This window comes from Talpa occidentalis, unplaced genomic scaffold, assembly GCF_014898055.3.
Source record: "Talpa occidentalis isolate TD23 unplaced genomic scaffold, MPIMG_talOcc4v2.1 talOcc4.15, whole genome shotgun sequence".
Classification (NCBI taxonomy): Eukaryota; Metazoa; Chordata; class Mammalia; order Eulipotyphla; family Talpidae; genus Talpa; species Talpa occidentalis.
The window spans coordinates 51,408,254-51,435,142 of NW_023601543.1; the positions used below are offsets into that span (position 1 = coordinate 51,408,254).

A 26,889-nucleotide genomic window follows, 5' to 3' on the forward strand; every position below is an offset into this window, starting at 1 on the left:
CGCTGGTATACCTGGAGATTATGGTTGGTTCTCTGTATTGGACTTGAAGGATGCTTTTCTCTGCATCCCAGATGCTCAGGATCAGAAGATTTCTGCTTTTGAGTGGAAGGACCCAGTTTCCAAAACTGCTTCATGATATTGCTGGACTGTGTTTCCACAAGGATTTAAGAATTCTCCGATGATTTTTTTTTTGGGAAATATTGGTGAGGGATCTTTAAAAGATACATTTGAAACCGGGCATCCTCCTGCAATATGTGGATGACCTATTGATTGCTATGCCTGACTATGACTCTTGTTTGGAAAATATTGTGTTGGTCTTGAACCATCTAGCAGAATGTAGTTACAAGGTGTCACCACAGAAGGCCCAGCTATGCAAGAAAAAAGTGGCATACCTGGGGTTTGAGATTGAAAAGGCAAATGGCTGAGAGGAAACAGGTAGTTTCTGCACTTAAGGTTCCTAGCAGTAAAAGGCAGTTATGTGGATTTTTGGGAATGGCCAGGTTTTGTAGAATTTGGATCCCCAATTTTGGACTTACAGCAAAACCTCTTTTTGAAGCTCTCAAAGGCCCAGACTCTGAACATTTATGTTGGACTCTTGAATACAAACAGGCCTTTGAGAAAATAAAGAGTAAATTGAATGAAGCACTAGCTTTAGGATTGCCAGCCCTAAGCTTTTCAGACTGTATGTCCCTGAAAGAGAAGGAGTTGGACTGGGAGTGTTGATGCAATTATTGGGACCAGAAATGCAGCCCATTGCATATCTGTCCAAACAGTTGGATCAGACGACTAAGGGATGGCCATCATGTTTGTGGGCTGTGGCTGCAACTTGTTATCTTCTGCATGAAGTAGAAAAGTTTACTTTGGGCCAGCCCATTACTGGTCAGAACACCAGGTTCTGACATTGTTAGAACAAAAGGGTGGACTTTGGCTGACTGCTGGGTGTTTTGAAAATATGAAGCTGCCCTAATGGATAATCCCACTGTATAGTTACAAGTGACCAGTTCTTTAAACCCACCTACTTTGCTCCTAGTTAATACAGGATACTTTGAAGATGGGACTCTAGCCAATAATTGTCTGGAGATTATTGAAACTAAGCCTGCTAGCAGGCCAGATTTATCTGACAAGCCTCTGCTAGATCCAGATTTGGAGCTGTTTACAGACGGGAGCTGCTTTATGAACCAGGACCACTGATGTGAAGGATATGCAGTGGTGACACTTAAAAAGATACAGAAGCCAAGGCCCTTCCAGCAGGGACATCAGTTGGCCTGAGTGCAGGGGTCTGCGAGTCACATTGGTGGCTATGAAAGCTGAATGTTGGAGCGACTGCAGACAGAAACCCTGAGGGTTGGTGATTACCCCCAACAGAATAGAATCGCCAATCCCAGAGCGAGTGCATCCTGGGGGTGGATGCTGTGTGTGGCTTGTAGCGAAACTATAGCCAGAGAAGGCCAGGAAGCCTAACGGCTCCTGGCGTGTTACAGTAGATGCCGTGAGTGGTTCCCCTCCCTCATATGAGCAGTGCCTTTGGCAGCAGAAGTGGTGGATCATCTGTCAGTACCAATAATTGTCTTTTGCACTAGGTTGGGGCCCTGCCTGGACTTATTTGTGTTCTGTTGTATTTTGTTGTTATATTGTGATGTATTTGTTTTTGTGGGCTATGGCTGCATTGTTTATGTTTGATAAGAAAATTGTGTGTGTGTGTATATATATAGACTGTATGGCAGAAAACCCTGAGGGGGTGGACTGTAGGGTAAAGAAAATGTCAGGTTTTTCTGCCCTCCCACCATCAGGATAGATGATGGATCCTTGTCCTGAATGCATGCCTGATGGCGGGCACCTGGAATAGGGTGTGGGCATAGGTAGATGGGATTCACCTGGGCTAAGACTGTGCTTTTAAGGGCGGCGTCACGGGACGCCAGCAGCAGCAGAAGCTGAAAGAGAAGCCGAGAAGAAGCAGCAGAAGCAGAGAAGGCCAGAGAGCCCAGATGGAGTGAGGATTTGCTGGGGGCTGGGAGGACTGCCAGCCTCCCGGCCCCCCAGCACCCCTGCCTGCCATATGCCTGGTGAACCCCAATAAAAGACCTGCAAAAACCCACTAAGGACTCTGACTCCTCCTTTACCCGGTCTGCATGGATCAGAAAACATGCACTGTGTCCAGTCCTGCCCCTACACACAGTCTGTTACAACTCCTTGGTCCCTCCCGGTCATCAGAGGGCTCCATACCCGTCTGCATGGATCATCTTGCCGACTTACGCCAATTGTAGGGGCATGAACGGGCACTGTGCAGGTTTTCTAGGATCCAGCAGACCAGATAAAGGAGGAGTCAGAGTCCTCAGTGGTTTTGCAGGTTTTTATTGGGGTTTACCAGGCGAATTGCAGGCAGGGGTGCTGGGGGGCCAGAAGGCTGGCAGGCCTCCCAGCCCCCTGCAAATCCTCACTCTATCTCGGCTCTCTGGTGTTCTCTCTGCTTCTCTGCTCTTCTGTTCATTCTGCTGCTTCTCGGCTTCTTCATCGGCTTCTCCTCGGCTTCTACTGGCGTCCCCGTGATGCCGCCCTTAAAGCACAGTCTCAGCCCAGGTGAATCCCATCTCAGGTGCCCGCCATCAGCAAGCATTCAGGATCACAGGGTTCCCTCATCTCTCCTGATGGCGGGAGGGCAGGAAAGCCTGATACCTTTTACCTTACCCTACAACTACCTACTGGGGAGAAATAAAAAAAAAAAGGTCATGGAAAAGAAGGCACAACTCACACAATGCACCATGGAAGAAAATAATGAAGCTGAATCCAAACTTTATGACTCAGAATTAAAGCTTAAAAACAGTTAAAAAAAACATGAAGATCATCAATGAAATTTTACACTCTCAGTTAATTAAGGCTTAAGACATCAGAACTGGTATCTAAGAGTAGAATTAATTTTTCCCCAAAGAAATTGGGAAGTTATTTTTTTTAAAGGTGGAAATGATGGATTGAGGAACAGAATGAAATAACTAAAAACAGCCATGGAAAGTCTGGTAAGCAGACTTAATCATGCTGAGGAAAACATTTTGGAAATAGAAGATAAAAAAGTTCAAACAAGAAGTGGAAGATGAGAGAGAAATAAAAATTAGGAAAAACGAAGAAACTCTACACCAAATACCAGATTCAATTAGAAGAAGAAACATAAGGACAACAGGTGAAAAGAGAAAAGAATAGATTCCTAAATCAAAAAAATAATGGCTGAGGATTATCCAATGCTAAGGAAAGTACTAATCATAGGTGTCCAATCGGAGACAGTACACCCAAATTTCTAAACATGAAATGACCAAGACCATTATTATTATATTTTCAAAAGTCAATGGTACAGCAACAAAAAATTTTGAAGGCTGCTAAAGGGGAAAAAATGCACTACACAAAAACACTCTGATTAGGCACTCTTCAGAACTTTAAGCAGAAACCCTACAGGCTAGTACAGAGTAGAATGACATATTCACAATTCTAAAAAATAAAAACAGCTAGTCAAGAATACTATCTCCTTCAAAATTGTCATTTGAATATGATGGAGAAATACTTCCCCAGACAAAAACAATCTGAGTTTACCACCACTAGCTGTGCCCTGAAGAAATATTGAAATAAGTTCTATAAGAAAAGAACAAAAAAAGAACACAGGAACTTGAAGGTAATGAACAGAAACTCAAAATAAGAAAGATAAAAGAGAACAATAAGGGACAGAAACAAAACATTAAAGTGGAGAATGAAAAGGGCAAATGATGATTGATACCAGCACAAAATAGATTAATTATATATATATATATATATATATATAAAGTTTAATACAACCCTATGGTAACAAAAAAATAAAAAACAAACCTCAAGATCACAGAGGAAATGAAGATGTTGAGAGAACAGTCAAAAGTCATGAAAATAAAAACTCAGATAGAAACTCATTTAAAAATAGGGCCTCCCCTGGTGGTGCAGGGGGTTAAGCACAGCACTGTGAAGCTGTCCGCAGCCTCTGCAGTGCAGGTTCTATCTTGGCCGGCCAGCGAGGGTCCCACATAGCACTGCAGACCTCTCCTGTCTCGCCTGCTGCTCCCCTCAGCAGTGTATTTCAGTCAGTCTGCCTATTCTGTTCCCTGCTCTGTCTCTGGTGAATCCTCTCACCCTCCCGCACATCTGGCCTGTACCTGTACCCTGGTTCTTGTATAAATAAATAAATAAATAAACCTTTTTAAAAAAACCTCATTTAAAAATAAAGAACCAGGGCCTCCCTGGTGGTGCAGGGGTTAAAGACAGCCCTATCAAGCTGTCACCAGCCACTGCAACTCAAGTTCGATTTCCGGCAGGCCAGGGAGCAACCTACATGGTGCAGCAGACCTCCCCTGTCTCGCCCGCTGCTGCTGTTAGCAGTGCATTTCAGTAAATCTGCCTGTTCTGCCCCCCACTCTGTGTCTGGTGAATCCTCTCGCCACCCCACACCTCTGGGTTACACCCCAGTTCTTGTATGCATAAATCTTTTTAAAAAAAAAAACAGAAAAACAATAAAGGAACCTGTGAACCAAGAGAAGATCTTTGCACATCATATATCTGATAATGGGTTTAATTTCCCAAATACACAATTTAATTTGGAAATTTAATTTCAAAACATACAATTAATATCCAAAATATACTCATACAACTCAACAACCAAAAAGCTAACAAACTAATCAAAAAAGTGGACAAAAAACCTAAATAGACACTTCTTCAAACAATATATTCAGATGGTCTACAGGCACATGAAAAAATGTTCAACATCACTAATTGTAAAATAAGTATAAATCAAAACCACAATGAGATAGCATCTCACACCTATGAGAGTGGTTTAAATCAAAAGATTGAAAATAATAAATGTTGGTGAGGATGTAAAGGAAAATGAACACTCATTCACTATTGTTGGGAATGCAATTTGGTGCAGCTTTTATGAAAACCAGTTTGGAGATTTCTCACACTTTAAAAAACAATCCATCTGACTCAGCAATACCATTTCTAAGTATTTACCCAAATGATATTTAAAAAATAGTATAAAATATTATAAATGCCCATATTAACTGTTGCAGCATTATCCACAATAGATAGCTAAGTCATATAACTGACCTAAATAACTAGATGAAGAAATTGTGGATTATATACTTGATAGAATACTACTCAGCTATTTAAAAAGATGAAATTTTGTCTTTTAAGACAAATAGATGAATCTAGCGGTGATTATGCTAAGTGAAATAAGCCAGAAAGTGAAAGAATTACTGAATGGTTTTACTCATTGCAGAATACAAATAACCAAAGAAAACAAACTGGCAAAACACAGTAAATACTTCTTTTACTTTGTGAAAATATATTGGTTACCAGAGTTGATAGAGTGTTATCACTGGAAATTTGGTGGAGAGTGAATGGAGTATGTGAGCATAAGGAAGTAGGAAGTTGTACACTCCCAATTTAGTATCATATAAAGGTTTGTCAAATCAATAAAATTATGAACAAAAATAAAATGAAAATCATACCAAAACCAACCTTATCTGGCTGCTATGAGGATTATGTAAGTTTAAAACAATAAAGTGCTTACCACCCACCCACAATATGGCGGAATAGAGAGGCTGGAATCACCCTGATGATAACAATTTAAAAAAAAAAAAAAAACTGATACAAGCTTTTGGCAAAACCCAGACACTTTGAACTGGCTATTTAATACCAGGACTTCTCCTGGGAGTTGAAGAACTAAATAAATATTCCATTCTTCATGGGCACCTGGCAGCAAAGGTATCCCACCTAACCAACAGCTAACACCCCAGCAAATGAGGAGCCCTTACCCCAGCACTGGTGGCCACCTCCTTGGGAGAAGACAGAGCCCTAATCTCACACGTGTGTATGTGTGTGTGTGTGTGTTTATCCATTTATCCCCTGGGTCACAACACTGAGCAGCTTGGCAGTTCAGCGGAGAAGTGCATCCCACTCAGCCTACTGGCAACTTCCAGCAGACTGGACCACACCACCAGTCACTAGTTCCTCCAGAGCAGACAGAACCCTAAAGCCCCAATGTTTTTCTTTTCCTTTTACTTCTATTTCTTTCTTTTTTCTTTGTCTTTTTTTTTTCTTTCTTCTTTGTCTTTTTTTTTTCTTTTTTGTTTCCTCTTCCTGAGCTGCAACCTTGAAGGACCTAGCAGTTCAACATGGAAGTGCATCCCATTCAACCTGCAGGTACCTCCCAGCACACTGGGCCTTAGACTGGCCCTTGTGGTGCCATGTTCTGCATCGGGGACTCTAAGCTACCACCAGATAAGTACCCCTAGCCCTAAAACCGGCTCTCAGCTCCTTTGAGGGGACAGATTCTCAAGCTACAACCTTATGGGAACTAGTTCACTGCATACTCCTGGCAGCATAGAAAGTACATCACATTCATCTTGCCAGTGACTCCCAGTAGAACAGGCCACACCCTGACCCTCTCAGTGCCTTGCCTTATGCTGGGGACTCTCAACTACCCCCATGAATCTTCGACAAGCACCTGCCTTCCTCACCCAAAATGGAAGGCACTGAGCCACTGCTCTTGGGAGAGGTCAAGTCTAAACAAAGCCTCTGGACTCAAAGAAATCCCTGCCCTCCCAGCCACCAGGACAAGGCCTGGGAGAGCATTAGGGGAGGCTCTAGCACTACCCTATATGCCACAAGACCACAGTATCTATACCCAGCATCAAGTAAACACCCAGTACAGTTGGGGAGAAGGACTCATACACAACAAAAATGCCAATTTCAGCACAACAAAAAATGGGAGAAAGAAACAAAAATGGCCAAAGAAGCCCTCAGGGGAACAATACAACACAGAGAGAAATTCAAACATCACAACCCATCAACAATGACACAGAATTCTACCCCTAATCAGATGAAGAATTAAAATTGCCATAATTCAGAAAGTCAAAGAAGTGGAACAAAACTCAGAAAAACGAATCTGATACATATGAGCAGACAAGAAAAGGAAAATAATACTATGAGAAAAATAACCAAAGAGCAGGAGAACAAGATTGAATCTTTAAATTAAAAAAAAATACAGAATGTTTTAAAAGATTAATAGAAGAACTAAAAAAATTCTGGAAAAATCCATGAAAATAGATGAAATGGAAGACTGAATCAGTACTTTTGAGGATATGGATACAAAAAGGAACCAAGAAAGAAAAGGAAAAATATATTTAAGGGAAAAATAATGAAGAAAGACCAACAATTATCTGACTCTGGGAGGCAGAAAAGGAAACATAAGAGTTATAAGAATCACAGAAGAAGAAGAGAGGGAAAAGGGAGTTGAAAAACTATTCAAGAGAATTTCCCAAACAGGAAGCAGGAAATGAAAATACACATTCAAGAATACAACTTATTGTAATGAAAGTGAAATCACAGCAAAATATATAACAGTAAAGCTTCTAAGTGTCCCAGAAAAAAAATGAATAATGAAGCTGATTAGGGGAAAGAAAATAATAACCTATAAAGGAATACTGATCAGGCTAACATCAGATTTCTCTGAAGAAACACTACTGGGCACCATCACCTAAGTCCACTATGCTCCTTCCTCCCTTCCTCCCTCTGATCGCTCTGCCTCCTCTTCCCCTGCAGTAGGTCTCTGATTGATAATTGTCCATTTTTGCTTTGTTGTGTTTTGTACTGTTATTTTTTTACACTGATGTCTTATTTGGCTCCCCTATATTCCTGCTATAAGTGAAACCATGTGATAGTTTTCTTTTTCCTTCTGGCTTATTTCACTGAGCATAATTCCTTCTATTTCCATTCATGTTGCAGCAAATGGCATGAGTTTATCTTTTATGATTGCTGAATAATATTCCATTGTGTATATATATGCTACATCTTTTTGATGCAGTCATCTATTTTTGGGCATTTCAGGGTGCACTGGTGAAGGAAACTCTATGGGGACTACACCTGAGGGGGTGGGGGAAGCAAATATTGTTTAAAATGAACAATGCTGTAAAAATATAATAATAATAATAATAATAATAATAAAGAAACCCTACTGGGAAGAAGAGAATATAATATATAGAAGTAATATATTAAATAAAAACTCTGAGACAAAATATTTCAGTCAAGAATACTTTATGCTGCAAACCTTTCTTTCATATAGGAAGAAAAAATAAGGAGCTTCTCAGATGACCATATTTTCAGAAATTCACTACCACTAACCCTGAACTTCAAGAAATATTATAAGAAGCCTTAAAATCTAAACCAACACAGTAACAAAAAAGAACAAGATAAGTTATTGCCTAGAAACACAAAACTCTGAACAAAATGGCAATATCGGACTTCCAAGTAACAATAATCACCCTAAATATTTTTTAAGATTTATTTATTTACACATACAAAAACCAGGGCACAGGCCAGATGTGCGCGAGGGTGAGCGGACTCACCAGACACAGAGCGGGGAACAGAACAGGCAGACTGACTGAAACACACTGCTGAGGGGAGCAGCGGGTGAGACAGGCCAGATGTGCGGGAGGGTGAGAGGATTCACCAGAGACAGAGCAGGGAAAAGAACAGGCAGATTGACTGAAATTCACTGCTGAGGGGAGCTGGCTGGGAAAGAATCCGCACTGCAAAGGCTGCGGACAGCTTCACAATGCTGTGCTCAATCGCCTGCACCGCCAGGGAGGCCCCACCATAAATCTTTTTTTTTTCTCCCCGTCCCCCCTTTTTTTTTTATTTATACAAGAGCTGGGGTATAGGTCAGAGTTGCAGGAGGGTGAGAGGACTCACCAGAGGCAGAGCAGGGAACAGAACAGGCAGACTGACCGAAAGCACTGCTGAGGGGATCAGTGGGCGAGACAGGAAAGGTCTGCCACACCATGTGGGATTCTCCCTGGCCGGCCAGGAATTGAACCAGCGCTGCAGAGGCTGCAGACAGCCTCACAGCACAGCGCTCAACATGCTGAGCCACCGGGGAGCCCCTCCCCAAATCTTAATGGAATATACTCACCAATGAAAAGATACAGAGCAGCCTTTTGGATTAGGAAAAAAAATAATAATCCAAACTTCTGCTGTCTCTAGGAAACATGCCTAAGTTCCAAAGATGAACAATGATTGAAAGCAAAGGTTTGGAAAACCTTTCTATAAGAAATGGTCCCCAAAATAAGGCAGGGACTTATTAGATAAAATTGACTTCAAGTTCAAAAAGTTATAAGAAACATAGATGGGGCCTCCCCTGGTGGCGCAGCGGTTAAGCGCTGGGCTGCGAAGCTACCCGCAGCCTCTGCAGTGCCGGTTTGTTCCCCAGCCGCCAGCAAGGGTCCCACAAGGAAAAAAAAAAAAGAGAGAAAAAAGAAACATAGATGGACACTATTTAATGATTAAGGAGACAACACACCAGAAAGACGGAACACTCATCAATAGATATTAAGAAGCACAAAAATATATTAGACAATATAATTATGAAAACAGACATTGGATAAAACACATATGTGGTAGGAAACTTCAACACTCCCTATCAACAATGAGACAAAAAATTAACAAGGACACAATAGCCCTAAACAAAGATCTAGATTACATGGACTTAATGGACATCTGTAGGACAGTGTACACAAAAAAAATGAACACACATTTTTCTCAAGCACACACAGATCATTCTACAGAATGGACCACAAACTGGTTACCAAAACAAAAATCAATAATATATAAAAATTGAAATTATGCCATATCCTCTCTAACTATAAAGGCATCAAACTAGAAGCCAATTAAGAAAAGAAAACAAGAAGCTCCCCTTCTACAGGTAGACTGAATAAGCTAATAAAAGACCACTGTGTTAATGAGGCAATCAATAAGAAATAAAAAAAAATACCTTGAGAAGAATGACAATGAACACATGTGGGATACAGCAAAATCAGTAATAGGATGAGAGTACATAGCAGTACAGGCCCACATCAAGAAATAAGAAAGAACACAAACATCCTAATCTCTCATTTCAAGGCTACAAAAAGAACAACAAAAATATAAAAAATCGAGTAGAAAAAAGTAAATACTAAAAATTCATGCAGCAATATATGAAATAGATATTAAAAGACAATACAGAACATCAATGAAACCAAAAACTGGTTCATTGAAGAAAGTAACAAAATAGGCAAACTTGTAGCTAATCTTACCAAGAAATAAAAGGAAGAAAACTCAAATAAATAGGATGATAAATGAAACAGAAGAAATTATAATAGAAACAGCAGAAATCCAGAGGATCATCAGAAACTACTATGAACATTTATATGCCAACAAATTTAACAAAATCTAGATGAGGTGGACACATTCTTAGAACTATACAATCACCCAAAACTGAACAAGCAAGATCTAGAAAACTAAACAAACCAATTGCAAGTAGGGAAATTGAAACAGTATTCAAAACCCACCCAAGAAACAAAAGCCAGATAGTTTCACAAGCGAGTTCTATAAAACATTCAAAGATGAACAAATATCTCTTCAACAGAAAATCTTTCAAAAATTCAAGAAGGAAAACTACCAGATAGATTTTATGAAGCCAACATTATACTAATAACAAAACCAAACAAAGACAACAACCAAAAAAAAAATGTAGACCAATCTCCTTTATGAAAACAGATGCTAAAATTCTCAATAAAATCTTAGCAAACCAAATCCAACAAGGTATCAAAAGTACTATATGCCTCGACCAGTGGGATTTATTCCTTTGACATGGATGGTTCAGGATATGAAAATCTATTAATATATTTCACCACATCAAGAAAAAGAAACTAAAAGCCATATGATAATATCAATAGATGCTGCAAAAATCATTTCATTAAGTTCAACATCCATTTACAATGAAGACCCTCAAAAAAGTGGGATAAAAGCAACATATCTTAACATAATAAAAGCCATATATTACAAACATAAAGCTAACATTATTCTTTTTTGTTTAAAGATTTATTTATTCATGCATACAAGATCTGGGGTACAGGCCAGATGTGTGGGAGGATGAGAGGATTCACCAGAGACAGAGCAGGGAAAAGAACAGGCAGACTAACGAAATACACTGCTGAGGGGAGCAGCGGGCAAGACAGGAGAGGTCTGCCATGCCATGTGGGATTCTCACCGGTCAGCTGGGATCGAAACCACACTGCAGAGGCTGCGGACAGCTTCACAGTGCTGTGCTCAACCACCTGTGCCACTAAGGGAGGCCCACTAACATTATTCTTAATGGTGAAAAACTGAAAGCCTTTCCACCAAGATCTGGAACAGGACAAGGATGTCCACTCTCACCACTGATTTTTAATATAATTCTAGAAGTCTTAGCTAGAGCAGTTAGGCAAGAGAAAGTCATAAAACAAATACAAATTGGAAAAGGAGAAATAATACTATCATTACTGCAAATGATATGATAATATATAGAGAACCCTAAAATTTTGAAAGAAAAAATAATTAAAACAATAAACGAGTTAAGTAAAGCACTAGGGTCATAATCAATACACAGAAAATAAGTAACCTCCCTATATGGAGGTTTTCTTCAGTCAGAAGAAAAGAAATTAAGAAAAACCTTCTGTTTATAATTGCACCAAAAAATTAATACCTAGGAATATATCTAACAAAATTGGTGAAAGACCTATACAAGGAAAACTCCAAAACACTGTTAAAAGAAATAGAAGAAGGGCCTCCCTTGTGGTGCAAGGGGTTAAGCACAGCACTATGAAGCAATCTGCAGCCTCTGCAGCATGAGTTCAATCCCTTGGCAGGCCAGGGAGCAACACACATGGTGCAGCAGACCTCTCCTTTCATGCCCACTGCTCCCCTCAGCAGTGTGTTTCAGTCAGTTCCCCACTCTGTCTCAGGTGAATCCTCTCACACCACCCCCTGCACCTCTGGCCTGACCCCAGCTCTTGTATGCATAAATAAATAAATCTAAAAAGAAGAAAGATAAAAAGACACACAGTAATTGAAATATATTTCCTGCTGATGGTTTGGAGAATTAACATTACCAAAATGGCAATCCTACCAAAAGCAATTCCAATAAAAACCTCAGTGGCAACTGTCAAAGAAATAGAAAAAAATATTGTTGAAATTCATATGGAATCACAAGAAAACCTGAGCAGCCAAAGCTCTCCTGACTAAAAGGGGGAAAAGCAGAGGTATCATGTATCTAGACCTCAAATTATACTACAAAGCCATAAAAATAAAAACAGCATGGTTTTGGAACAAAAACAGACACATAAACCAAATGGAATCAAATTGAAAGCCACACATATATGGGCAATCAATCTATGACAACAAAGCAAAGAATATGCACTGGAACAAGGAAAGCCTCTTTAATAAACCATGCTGGGGAAACTGGACTACCACATGTAAAAATATAAAACTAGTCTATCTCATACCAAACACAATTATCAACCCAAAATGGATAAAAGACTTCAATATAAGACAGTAAACCATACAATATATAGAAGAGAACATAGGCAAAATATCCTATGACATAAGCCTCAGAAACATATATGAAGACTCATCTCCAGAAGCAAGGAAAACAAAGGAGAAGATAAACAGCTGGAACAACATCAATCTAAAAATCTGTACAGCAAAAGAGATGATAATCAAAACAATGATTACACAATTCAACAAAGATTACACAACTCAACAAAAACAAAGAACCCAGTGGAAAAAATGGGCACGAGAGTTAAAAAGACACTTCTCCAAAGAAGAACTGCAAATGGCTATCAGGCATATTAAAAATATTGAACAGCAGTAATTATCAGAGAAATCAAAATCAAAACCACAATGAGATACCACCTCACACTGGTGAGAATGGCCCAAATTAAAAATGTGGAAATAAAAAACGCTGGTGAGGATGTGGAGAAAAAGGAACCTTGTGTAAGACTGCTGGTGGAAATGTAAACTGGTCCAACCATTGAGCAAAGCTTTGTGGATGGTCCTGAAAACTCTAAAAATGGATATGTCATATGATCCAGAGATTCCACTTCTAGGAAACCACTCAAAGAACACAAAAACACTAATTTGAAAATAAACCTGCACTCCTATGCTTATTGTAGCACTTTTCACAATAGTAAGATATGGGAACAACCTTAATGCCCCCAAACAGACAAATGAATGAAAAAAATTGTGGTATATTACACAATGGAATACTAATCAGTGATCAAAAAGATCAACTCATGCCATTTGCAGCAACATGGAAGGAGTGAAGGGGATTATGCTAAGTAAAATAAGTCAGAAGGAAAAAGATAATATTGGATGGTTTCACTTATATATGGAATATAGACAAACTGAACAAATGATAAAAAAGAAAAAACTTACAAGCTAAAAATGAGCAATTACAATTTATATATATATATATATATATATATATATATATATATATATAAAGTGCTTAGGAGAGTTTATATCACTCTAAGAAATAATTATTATTTTTAGTACTAATCTGTGCCCTATATCTTGTGCCAAATAAGGAACATGCTGCTTTTACCACCAAAACCAATATCAGAAAAATGGATATAATTTGCTCAAAATGGCAGAACCTTGGCCAGACTCACTCAAAATTCATACTCGAAACTACTAAAACACAGTTGACTTATGATTTCTTAGTGAAGTGGCTAGGAACCTTGGAGTATTCTGAGGTAAGAATCTTAGGAGACTTGTTATCTGGGCCCAGTGCTGCCATCAACTTACTCTGTGCCTTTGGGAAGTAGCTCAGCCACTGTCAAAAAGTTTCTTCACTTGGACAATGGGAATAATACAGTGATTCCTCTTGGCCCATATCACATAGCTGCTTGAGAGCTTCAAATCAGTACATAGAATGGGAAGGTTCTGTCTATATTCAGAGCCCTCACCCTTTAGCTTTTTTTTTTTTTTCTTTTTTAAGATTTATTTATTTATTTATACAAGCACTGGGTACAGTCAGAAGCACGGGAGGGTGAGATAATTCACCAGAGCCAGAGCGGGGCACAAAACAGGCAAACTGATGAAATACACTGCTGAGGGGAGCAGTGGGCGTGGCAGGAGAGGTCTGCCAGGCCATGTGGGACCCTCGCTGGTGGCCGGGGATCCAACTGGCGCTGCAGAGGCTGTGGGCAGCTTTGCAGCCCAGCGCTTAACCGCTGAGCCACCAGGGGAGGCCCTCACCCTTTAGCTTTTCTACCTTAGTTATACCACACATTTCTTTGCCTTGCCCCCAAAACGTACACTCCCTTCCCACTGCCCACCCTTCTCCATGGGTTTTGTGTTCTCTTCCATTCCTCCAGGATTTTGCTGATACCATTCTCTCTGCCTGAAGTGTATTAGCCTCCCCTGGGTGACTAAGGCAACAATTCATGCATCTCAATGCGTAGTACAGGGTCTAACAGAGAGAAAATGCTCAAAACATAAGGTATATAGTGTCACATATTTTCTGAAAATCCTACAAGTGCCACCCTGCTCACACAGAGTAAAAGTCAAAGTCCTATGAGGACATTATTTGACTTCCACTTAAGTGCATGACCCTCATCTGCTCTCAGTCCCTCCTTACTCCAATCTGCTCACCCTGGTCTTCTTGCTGTTCTTTCAGCACACATTCCCATCCTTCAAGGGCCTTTGTGGTTGTTATGGTCTCTGCCTACAATAGTCTCTCCCATGAAAGTTACATGGTTTACTCTACACTTTCTTCAAGTCTTTGCTTAAATGCCATCTCCTCAGGGATGCCTTCTCTTTGATAGGGTCATCCTATCAAAATCACTTTGCCCATCACTCTGGCCTATTACCATACTTTATTTGTTCATAGCTCTTTTAACTAATATTATATAGTCTGAAGCTTCTTTCCCTTACTAGAATATAAATTTGATGAGGGTTGAACTTTTTATCAATTACTAATATACTTGTAGAGCATAGAATGAACCTTGATACAGAGGTACTCAATGAAATTCTGCTCAATAAATTAGTCAATGGGTATTGAATGTATTGGGGCCACATAAAATTAATCATAGTTTTCCTGTCAGTTTTGCAACCTTCCTTCCTAAGACTAAAGCCACATAAAAGAACAGTACTCTACTTGACTTCACCCCATTCTAATTATGGGTCCATTGTCTGATAAGGAGTTTTAGCTTGACCAGATCCAGGGAGAGATCAGCAAAGGAAATGCCATCAATTTCATACAGTTTATTTTCAATGCTGCCTACTGACAGATGGGCAGGGAAATAAGAAATCTATTGAGCTCCATATTTGATCTCCTGGACCCAGGAGTATGCCATACAAAGCCACCTTATCTTTTAAAAAGATGCTTTTGATACCTCCATCACATTGAGTTTTGTGTTTACTTTAACTTCTTTGTATTTAATCATCAGGTGGAAAACTGAAGAATATCAGGTATTATACAATTAGTTTATGAGGGGAGGGGCTCTATAAGGAAGAAATTGCAACAACACATAATCAAGTTCCCAAACACGAATTGCAAAGTTGGGTTCCTGGAAAAAGTCTATTAAAAAAAATAAAGAAAGAAAAAGAAAAAAAAACCTTTAAAAAAGAAGCTATTGGAGGGTATATTCCTTATCACTAGCTTCCACGTGGATCTAATGATATGAAATGTAGTGAAGTGACAGCTCAACCAAACATCAGTATCAGAGAAATTAGAAATGGAAATTCATCAGAGACTGGAGTCCTTGGGAATAGGTTCTTCTTCCTGCCACTCCTCTGAGCTGTTCTAAGGTATTGATTATTATTACCTAGAACTATAGGTGGCACTTTTACTCAGGGACAGAGGAGTCCTCAAGTCCATATGGGCTGCTCAGCAAAACATTTGCAAATCAAATTTACCAACAAAAAAGAGAAAATAGCAATGTATATTTTACCATTCCCCTGTTGACAAGCTACAGTATACACATATTACAGAAATAGCAAGACAATTTAGAAAGAATAAAGTGGATATGTATGTAGATTCACAGAAAGATTTCCAACCATGAATTGAGTAAAATAAAAGCAAATTAAAATAAAAATTGATTTTGTTTTCAGAATTAATATTTAGCTATTTTACAATAAGAAAAAATAAAGATACCTATCTGAAAAAAAAGGCCCAAAATATTCTTGGAATAAGTTGAGGGAAATTAAGCTCTAATGGTTTCCCCTTTGATTCTTCTGACAAATCAAGTTGAAATTATGACAGAGATGCCTTTAATAGCTACCTTGCTGGTTTAAGCAGCTGAGGGAAGCAAGATAAAAGCAGCAAAGCAATGCTTAATTTTCTTGATTGGCAAGCTGACAGGACTTCTTTCTACCCGTTCAAATGCTTGGGCAGACAGAACATACAATGAACCTATACCAGGGATTGAGGTCGGTCCACCTACGCCAACAACCAACAAGTCATATAGTATTTCCTGGGAGAGAATGCCCAGCACACATTCTACCTTTAGTCTTACTGGGATTTGGATTACCCCCCCCCAAGGAAGTATTACTGTCTTTCTTATATATAGACTCTTTACTGCAAAAACAAGACCCTGCAGTTTCACAAAGGAAAACTATTACGTTTCCGATTAGAAGAATATGTGGTGCAGCAGTGAAAATATCACACAGTGAATCTGGTAACTACAACAGATTCAAGTTTTAGCTTTATCAATAACTTGCTGTGTGACCTTGGTCAGGAATAGGTTTCTCAGTCTTCCATCACCCTTACAAGGTGTTTATGTGTGCACATGCATGCACATGTGCACACGCACACACCCACATGTGTGCACAAGCATGGCCAGAGTTATTAGTAAAGAGTTCTCTAAGACCCCTAGGGACTCTGAAATTCTAGAAATCTTTAAGGACAGATAACAGAAAACATGAAACATGATAGATCTGACTTTTGAAATGCACTTATTAGAGCTTGCTACAGAAGAAAAAAACTTTCAAAAGGGCAATTCCTCTGGAGCTGTTAAATTCCAGTGACCCTAGAGTCTAAAAAGGGGACAATGGGGAATTTTTCTTTTCACTTAGATGAAGAAGGACATTGCAGTAGGAGGGTGCCAGTATTGTGTAGGTTTGGATGAGATTAAAGGACCAATCAAATATGCTAACTGTCCTTTCTGCCCATTGACACTGCCAAGTAAGCATTGTTAGTCTCTCCCTTTACTGCCATCACATCTAAGTCAGTCTCCCAAGGAGCAGAAACATCTAAGGAAGCTCTTCATCAGAGCTTTACATTTTGAAACAACATATGAGAGACTGAGAACCCATTTTAAACAATGAGGAAGGCTCACAGACTGAGTGGTAATGAGATATCCAAACATCAATTGATCCAGAAACTTTTGAGGAAATGGTCACAGACATGAGTGCAAGGCCACATGAGGTGGATGGAAGACTTGTGGAACCAAAAGTTCCATAACTTTTGGTTTCATAACTTCAGTTGTAGAATCAAAGAAGTCAAGAGAAGATTCTCAAAGACCTGGTGCCCTCTTAACTGTGAAAATGACTTTTGTTGGTGCCATTAAAGAAAACACTGAAGAACAACATTGCATAACATTATTTTGAACAGAATGGGAAAACTGAAGTAATTGAAATCATGATTGATTGAGGCAGTGTCAAGAAGACAAGCTTTGTTTTTGTAACCTTTGATGAACATGATTCTATAGTCAAGATTGTCATTCATAAATACCATACTGTGAATGTCCACAACTATGAAGTATGGAAAGCTATACCTAAGCAGGAGATGGCCAGTGCTTCATCTAGGAAAAGAGGTCAAAGTGGTTCTGGAAACTTTGGTGGAAAGCATGGAGATGGTTTTTGTGGGAATGCCAACTTTGATCATGGAGGAACCTTCAACTGTGAAGGTAGTTTTGGTGGCAACCATGGTGGTGGTGGATGTGGTGACAATGAGGGTGGCTATAGTGAATTTGGTAGTAATGGAAGCAATTTTGGAGGTGGTGGGAAGCTACGAAGATTATGGCAATTAAAATAATCAATATTCAAATTTTGGACCCATGAAAGGAGGAAACTTTGGAGGCAGATTCTGGCCCCTATGGTGGTGGAGGTTAATATCTTGCCAAACCAGGGAGGCTATATTAGTTCCAGAAGTAACAATAGCTATGGCAGTGTCATAAAGTTTTATTTAACTGTCAGGAAACAAAGCACAGCAGGAGAGAAGAGCCAGAGAAGTGACAGGGAAGTACATGTTACAACAAATTTGTGAACTCAGCCAAACGCAGTGGTGGCAGGGCCTAGCTGCTATGAACAAGAAATGTTTAGACAATATTCATGTGTATGGGCAAAAAACGTGAAGATTGCATTTATGAGTAGTTTTATAATAGGTTATTTTAGTTTCTGTGCTATGGAAAGTGTAAAGCATTCTAATAAAGGGTTTTAATGCAGAATTTATTCTTTCACACCAATGATCTTGATTGTTAAACATAAAAGGCTGATCGTGACATTGAATAATGTGTCCTCCCTGGTGTCCTCCCTGGTGGCCTAGGGGTTAAATCTCAGTACTATCACCCCTATGGCCAGAGTTTGATCACTGGCCAGGAGCTAACCCACATATGGTACAGCAGAACTCTCCTGTCTTGCCTGATGTTGCCCTTAACAGTGTATTTCAGTAAATCTACTTGTTCTTCTCCCCACTCTGTCTCTGGCCTGCAACAAAGTTCTTCTACTCAAAAAAATAAATAAAATAAAATGTGTTGTATAAAGTTAGTCTAATCTGAAGCCATCATGGTAAATTATCCCAACAGTGTTATGTTAGAATTCCTTCAGGGTGACATAATGTTCATTTTGAAATTTATTTATAAACTGCTTGGGCAGAGAAGTCATTGTTTTCAGAAATCTTGGTGTAGTTAAATTGACAGTTACTGTGTTGTGACTTGGAGTTCACTATCAAAAGGATCACCCAAGCAAAGCCATGGTTATTAATGATCATGATTGTTGGCACATCTTATGCAATATATCTAAATTGAATTATGGTACCACATAAAATTACATATGGGAATGAAGCTGGTGTATCATTTATTATTATATATCATCAATAAATTAATATCATCTTAAAATTTATGCTAACTATGGAAGCAGAGAGTAATTGTACCCTTATCAATCCTTGCTCAGAACTTTCTTTTTGTTTCCCACTCTTTGTTATCATAAAAACAAAACAAAAACAAAAACAAAACATACAATTCCTTCTGAGATTTGATTCTTTAAATCACAGTGAAGTGCTTCTGAGTTTGGTGTTAATGAACATTCTTGAACAGACTAAATCATTTCAAGCTGTTCCTGGTTCCCAGCAACCCCAGTTGCAGGGACTACATTTAATATTCAGGGACTGGAAAGGGGAAAGATATTCTAAGACATAGGAAAAGAACTGCTGCTCTTACAGAGAAGCCTACCAGGGTTAAAGAAAAAAAAAAAAAGACACCTGCTAAACAGTCAATTTCAGAGTACTTTAGATTTGATGAGTCTGCTAGAAGTCATTTGGTCTAGTCCCCTGCCTCTGATCGGGCAACTACCTAAAGAAAACCAGAGACAAGAAAATGAGGATCCATGATTTCCTAATAAGTCTGGACCAGTGCTGGCTTTTTTTTTTAAGATTTATTTATTTATACAAGTACTGGGGTACAGGCCAGAGGCGTGGGAGGGTGAGAGAATTCATCAGAGACAGAGCAAGGAGCAGAACAGGCTGAAGGACCTAAGTACACTGCTGAGGGGAGCAGCGGGCAAGACAGGAGAGATCTGCCTTGCCACGTGGGAATCTCCCTGCCCAGCCGGGAATCGAACCGGCCCTGCAGAGGCTGCGGATAGCTTCACAGCGCTGCGCTCAACCCGCTGTGCCACCAGGGAGGCCCAGTGATGGCTTTATCTTATGAGCAACAGGGTTTCTGTGTGTAATTTGCTTTTGTGCAACTCAAAGAATCATTGCTGTTTTCTATTGTGTATAGACACATCATTCTATAAGACTGGAAAACATGCCAACTGATCGGAATTGTGTATTGTAGTCTTTTCTTTTGGGAAAGGTCATCTACTTTAGGGAAGAACAGTGGTAGCAGAATAAAAGAAAGATTTTTTTCCTGGGCCTTCTAAGTCGCTCTCTGAAAGGTTGATGTTTACTTCCTTAAAGGAGTGCTAAAATTGCTTGAAATGTTACGGAAAATGATAACCGAGTTGAGCCCAGTGAGGTTGGGAGCTGTCTCTATTATTACACTGTGAAAATGAGGCTTCAGATTGCTAACTTCTCTGAAGCAGAACTCCTGAAATTTATGTAGTATTGCAAACTAATGATAAATGAATAAAATCTTTGTTTTTTTTTTTTAAAAAGATTCCTTTCTCTTCCCTGGTAGCATGTTCAGCCTCCCTCAACTCAGTTATGTTAGACTAGTATGAAATGTCATATTTCACAGCTGGGGTCTGAAAGATATATGTGAAATATCATTATTCCTGGTTCTTTGGTGAGCAAAAGAGACAAATACAAACTAGTGTACTCAAGACACAGGTTCCTGCAATGTGTTATAATACACAGTTGTTTCTATTGAGCAGAAATCTCAGGATCTTCAACAAAGTAATGGCATTAAAGAGGCAGAATCTCTCTTTTTTTTTAAAGCTGTGTATATCTCCTAAAAGTGAGCATCAAGAAGAGAAGGCTGTAGTGGGCTTGGTCACTGAAGGCTTTTTGAGTCAATGTTGTTTCCAATTGAATGGAAGGCCATTAGTAATGACTTTTAAAAGTAAATGATAAAAAAATTGGTCTATAGATTAAGCAAGGATGATGGCCATGATCTCAAATGTGAGGTGATGTCACCAACAAGAAAAGAAGTATGTTGGCTGACCTGTACCAGGGAACCAACCTTTTATTACTGGAATAATTAATACATGCCACTCCTAATTTAAGTATTAAATTGGTGGTGATAAACTCCAGGTTATGAAAGATCTTTGAAAGTCTACTGAGTTAATTATTTCCTAGCAATACAACTTTCCTTTCTTATGTGTTTTGTAGAAAATATCCTTATTCAATTTTTTTTTACATTTGTTTACCTAACATAATTTTAGGAGTACAACTTCACACCTCAACATGTGCACATGCTTCACTCACTGTCTGTCAAAGCTCCAGTGCCAATATTCCCTAACACATTACCTCTCCTAATCTCTTTTCCTCACTCCACCCCCTTTAGTAATCAGTATATCATTTCAGAGTCTAAGAGTTATTTTTGTTTTATTAACTTTTTTCCCCTGTGATTGTTTATTTTCCATAAATAGGTGAAACTATCTGGTAATTGTCTTTCAATTTCCAACTTACCTTACTTTGCATAATCACTTTAAGATCTATCCATTTTGTCCCAAAAGGCACTATGCCATCTTTTTTTAGCAGCTCAGTGTATTCCATTGAGCATAGATTAAATACTATAATTTCTTTATCCACTTCTCTTTCAAATGGCCTTTTAGGTTGTTTTAAAAACTATGGAAATATGGGCCTCTCTGGTGGTGCAAGGGGTTAAATCTCAGCACTATAAAGCTATTGGCAGCCACTGCAGCAAGAGTTCCATCCCCAGCCAGGGAGCTGGCCCGGGTGGCACAGCAGACCTCTCCTGTTTCGCCCACTGCTCCCCTTAGCAGTTTACTTCAGTAGATCTGCCTGTTCTGCTCCCTACTCTGTCTCTGGTGAATCTTCTCACACACCACCTCCGCTCTCCCCACCCCCGTACCTCTGGCCCACACACAAGCTCTTGCATAAATAAATCTTTAAAAAACAACGATGGCAATACCATATGATCCAGCAATATCACTTTTAGGTATTTACCCAAAGAATCTGAACACTAACACTTAAATGCTGACTATAGAACTGAAGCATCCAGAGGGGGTAGGGGATGGGAAAAGAGTAAGAACAAAGAGGAAATGAAGCCCAGTGGACTGTGCTGTTGGACTATGATTGTTTTGTGGTGGATGCATTATGGCAGTGATACCTGATGGGATCCTATTGTTAATAATAAACGAATAAATAAATGAATAAATTCATTTTAAAAAGAAAACACTCATACGAAAGATTTATGTACCCTATGATTATAGCAGCATTATTTTCATGAACCCTCCCTTTCTTAATGAAGTTCTACAAAAAGATTGTAGTAAGATACCTTCTTAGAAAGCTATTCAAGTACCCGAATACTTTCATTAATAGGAAGTTTTGTCTTGGCTGTAATCTAAATCCTTTGTGCTGCTCTTCATATTTAATTCCTCTTCATGTATCCTTGGTTAAACTGGGAAGTTTTGGCTAAGTTATTCAGACTCCCCAATTCCCCTGTGGGTAAGGCTCTTCTTACCTCCCAGTCTAGGACAGAGGCTTGCCACTGGGCAATCTTGTCGATATTCTCCAAACGCCGTTTGCGTTCATTGATCTGCTGAGTCACATTTCTCATAACAGCCAGAGCAGCTGCCACATATCTGTAGTCACTGTGAAAACACAAAAGTACAAGTTGGATGAACCAATGTGCCAGAGAACCACAGTGCTAGGTAACATCCATTTTCCTTTTCCTACTTAGTAATGGAGCCCTGAACTTCAGATGGAACCCATGTCACAGGGAGTAAAAGGCTATTCTCCCTATCCTTTATAGCAAGTGGTGACTCTGCAACTAAGTTCTATCCAATTATATGTAAATAAATGTTTTGGGTAGAACTTTTGAGCAACTTTCTTTAAGGAAGAGAGCATGTCCTTACTTTAGCCCTTACTCAATCTTGATGCTTGGAATGTGGATATGATAGCTGATGTTCTAGCAGTTATCTTGCATCAAAAGGGCAAGGTCCATGTTCCTAAGAATAGGATAACAGAAAGCTGGAAGAAGCCCAAGTGTCTAATGACCATGGAGCCACCACAGCAGCCACAGACTGCCTACCTGCAGACTTCTCTTACATGAAATAGAAATAGACCCTTATTGTCTTTATGATATTATTATTTTGTGGGTGTCTTAGCTGATACAACCAGTCAAGGACCAAGAATGGAGCCACACACATGACATGGTTCAAACAACTTTACCATCTTTTATCATCTATTTCTAGGGAAGTTACTATGAATTAAGATCATACCATTCCTCTTGTACAATATAAAGGATGTAGCATGCGGTAAAAAACAGAGTCTGGAGCCAGGCTCCTTGGATTCAAAACTTAGTTTGTCATTGATGAGTGATAGGGATTAGGGATTTTGGCAAGTCTCATTCACCTTTGTGACTCAGTTTCCTCATCTGTAAAGCAGGGTGTATTACAGTAGGATTTATGGAGGATTTATTCACCCATCTAAGCTGTTTACTTTTGGCTTATGGTAAACATTAGCAATGTTACTAAAATAAATAAAACATTTCTGTAGTATCAACATCACATAGGTTACCTCTCAAAACCTCTAGTTCCAGAAGTGCAACCCTATAGGCCCAGCTTCCTGGGACTTTAGATGGCTTATTTGTTGAAGATTACACAACCCTTCCCATTTTCCTTTGTTTGTCTGATATGATTTCCATTTGAGTGATTCCTGTGAAACACAGATTGAAAGTAAAATCCCAGCCATTTGGTACAAGTACAATAAACTATAGGAGGCAGGAAAATAAATTTCAGTTCAGTCTTCACACCTCTCATTAGAGAATCTAAACACGCTTTGTGATCACTAACCTATCCCTGCTCTTTGTCCCAGTACCAATTAGAAAGAAGAGAAGATAAAAAGAATATGCTCAGCCACTGCAATTTTCCCACCTAATATGTGAAGTGTGGGGTGCCAGAATAAACATTGGTACAGAAAAGGCAGTTTTGTCAGGGCAAATGCCATGCTGCACCTCCTTTTAGCTGGCCTTTGTGTCTTCAAATCTGTTCTCTGTACACTTGCCAGACCATCATCTTAAAATGCTACTAAATTCTATCACCTTCAGGGCCTCCCTCGTGGTGCAAGGGGTTAAGCACTGCACTATGAAGCAGTCCGCAGCCTCTGCAGCACGAGTTCAATCCCCAGCCGACCAGAGAGAAACCCACATGGCGAAGCAGAACTCCTGTCTCGCCTGCTGCTCCCCTCAGCAGTGCATTTCAGTCAGTCTGCCTGTTCTGTTCCCCACTCTGTCTCTGGTGAATCCTCTCACCCCCCCTCCCCCGCATCCCTGGCCTGTACCCCAGCTCTTGTACGCATAAATAAATAAATCTTTTTTAAAAAAATTCAATCAACACCAATGACAGGATGCTCACTATTCCTCCTAATTAGTCTTTCCTGCTATTCTCTCTCAAGATAGTTCTATTTTAAAAAGAAAACAAAGCAAAATAAAAAAAAAAACTTTTCTTCATTCTGAGCCTCAATGAATGATAGTTATTATCAGTTTTTCTTCTGGATACCACTGCTGATTCATATTGAATTTATGATTGACTAACACATCTTAAGTCTCTTTAAAATATTCAAGAGTTGCAGCTTTCATATGCCCTTGATCTGTTAATTTCTAGACCCAATTGCAAAACATTATATTTGCTCCTGGTGCATTTCATAATTTTACAGTTACTTTTTTAGTCCTCTAGGAATCCACTGGTCTTCAAAGCTTCTCACTGACAATATTATCTAAGTCAGCCACATAGAAGTAGGGCCATGTGAAGACAGAAGAAGTAGTTGAAGTGGGGGCCTCCTTGGTGCAAGGGGTTAAAGTTTCATCACTATGAAGCTATTGCTGGCCACTGCAGCTGGAGTTCAATCCCTGGCCAGGGAGAGCCCACATGGTACAGCACTCACCCACTGCTCCTGTCTCACCCACTGCTCCCCTTAGTCAATCTGCCTGTTTTCCTCCCCACTCTGTCTCTGGTGAATCTTTTCACCCTCCACCCTCTCACTCCTCTGCCTACACCCCAGTTCTTGTATGTATGAATGAATAAAATAAATCTTTTTTTTTTTTTAAAGTAGTTGAAGTGTACAAATAACTAACAAGTAATTACCCTATTCTTTGGGTCCATTTTCTGTCTTACATGTTTTTCCTCTCTCTATTTTGAGGACATAAGGAAAATGCTTTTTAAGTCACTCTCTGGGAAGAAAAGCATAGAGGTACAAATTTTCATATGGTAGCCACATAGCCACATTTAATTAAACTTAAATAATTTTAAAAAATTTAATTCCTTATTTGCACCAGTTACATTTGCCAGTACTCAATAGCCACACATGCCCAGTGACTACTATACTGGACAGAACACATAAAGCACACTTACATCATTGCAGAAAATTCTAAGTGACAGTACTGGCATGGAAAGGCTTATTACCTCTGCTTAGCTACTATTCAGCCATAGATTCATCACTGTTGTTGTACCAATCTGTCAACCTTTGGTCAACCTTTGCCATTTTTAGCTGGCTGCCTTACTCACAATGGTTAAAAAGGGAATGACAACATCTTTAACCTGCCCCACTAGCTTAGAAGTAGGTCAGTGAATAAGAGCATGGTTATTATTTTGTCAGGACTCTGGTCAGAGCCCCCAGGCCTCAACATGAGGCCCAGGCCCCTATGAGGAGACTGGGTTAATCATGACAACCTTGTGCCAGACATGTCAGCTAACCCCACTCTTGTACAGAACCTTCCTTCTTGTCAGCTTACAGAAGGTTGGGTGGAGAGGGGCATGTCACCCATGTATAAGCAAAGGCAATATTCTTCATTTATCACTTTCTATCTATCTAATCTTTTCTGGAGATCACTATGACAAGTTGCATTTAAGATATATCTTTGTGAACAACTATCTAAGCCTTTATGCTGGCAGCAGTCTCTAATTGCCATCAAATCCAAACTACTTTGGCATGCAAATTAGTAGCTATTGTCTTAACAGCTTCCTGAGGCCTGCCAAAAGGGGTGGGCTAGGACTTGGAGGGTAGTGGCCCAATGGGTCATCCAGAAGGAAGACATTGATTGATATAGCCTGTGACTGAATCACTCTCTCATATGCTAGATTCTAGGAGTAAGAGATGGGACCAGAGACTCAGGACAAGAAGGCCTTGAATCAGGCCTTCTAACCACACAGTGAAGAATCAAGGAATGGGAAATTCCAAGCAGATGTCTTATCTAATGGCTCTCACTAAACCCAAAAAGGCCCTGAGGTTGTAAAACCTGACAAAACTTTTGTCTGTGTCTCGAAAATGATTTTTCTAGGGCTCTTAAAAGCAATTATATCATTATATAATTTACATAGTGAGTATCATAAGTCCATAAGTATGATTTTTAGATCCTCCTGTTAAGTTCCATGGAATAGATACTTAGGGAAACACAAGAGATAAGACATTACATAAAAACATCTGAAATTGCCATGTATATTCCAGTTATTTATTTATTTATATATTATTGTTATTACTTATTTTATTATATATATATATTTTACATCATTTTTCATTTTTATACAATGTATGAATGTTCATATTGGTTATAGTCCACATACAATTCCCACCCCCCTTGTTTTGATCCTATTCCATCCTCCCCACCCCCACCATACTGTGTCTCTGGTTTATAGTTGCTTGTTGATTTTGAATTTTACATAATTAGTCGCTTTACATCTGGTATTTTTCTTTTTCTTTCTGGCTTATTTCATTGAGCATGATCCCTTCCAGTTCCATCCATGTTGCTGCAAATTGCATGAGTTTATATTTTTGATTGCTCAGTAATATTCCACTGTGTGTATATATAACACATCTTCTGATCCAGTCATCTATTTTTGGGCATTTGAGAGTTTCCATAGCTTAGCTATTGTAAATAGTCCTGCTATAAACATAGTGGTGCAGGTGCCCTTTTGTTCTTTTTTTTAAAGATTTATTTATTCATTTACACAAGAACCAGAGTACAGGCCAGATGTGCGGTAGTGTGAGAGGACTCACCAGAGACAGAGCAGGGAAGAGAACAGGCAGACTGATGGAATGCACTGCTGAGGAGAGCAGCAGGAGCAACAGGAGAGGTCTGCAGTGCCATGGGGGACCCTCGCCAGGCAGCTGGTATTGAA

The 26,889-nt window shown here is 39.4% G+C and overlaps 1 protein-coding gene and 1 pseudogene across 1 annotated transcript in view; one reads left to right on the plus strand and one right to left on the minus strand.

The window, feature by feature from the left end:
• The window catches only part of ARHGEF9 (Cdc42 guanine nucleotide exchange factor 9), a 262,188-nt gene that overhangs the window by 4,987 nt on the left and 230,312 nt on the right, over positions 1 to 26,889 (minus strand). The window contains exon 6 of the mRNA XM_054695699.1: positions 22,236 to 22,365. Coding sequence (XP_054551674.1) covers positions 22,236 to 22,365 — 130 coding nt within the window. The remainder of the gene's footprint in view (positions 1 to 22,235; positions 22,366 to 26,889) is intronic.
• On the plus strand, positions 418 to 18,133 carry LOC119246391 (heterogeneous nuclear ribonucleoprotein A1-like; annotated as a pseudogene).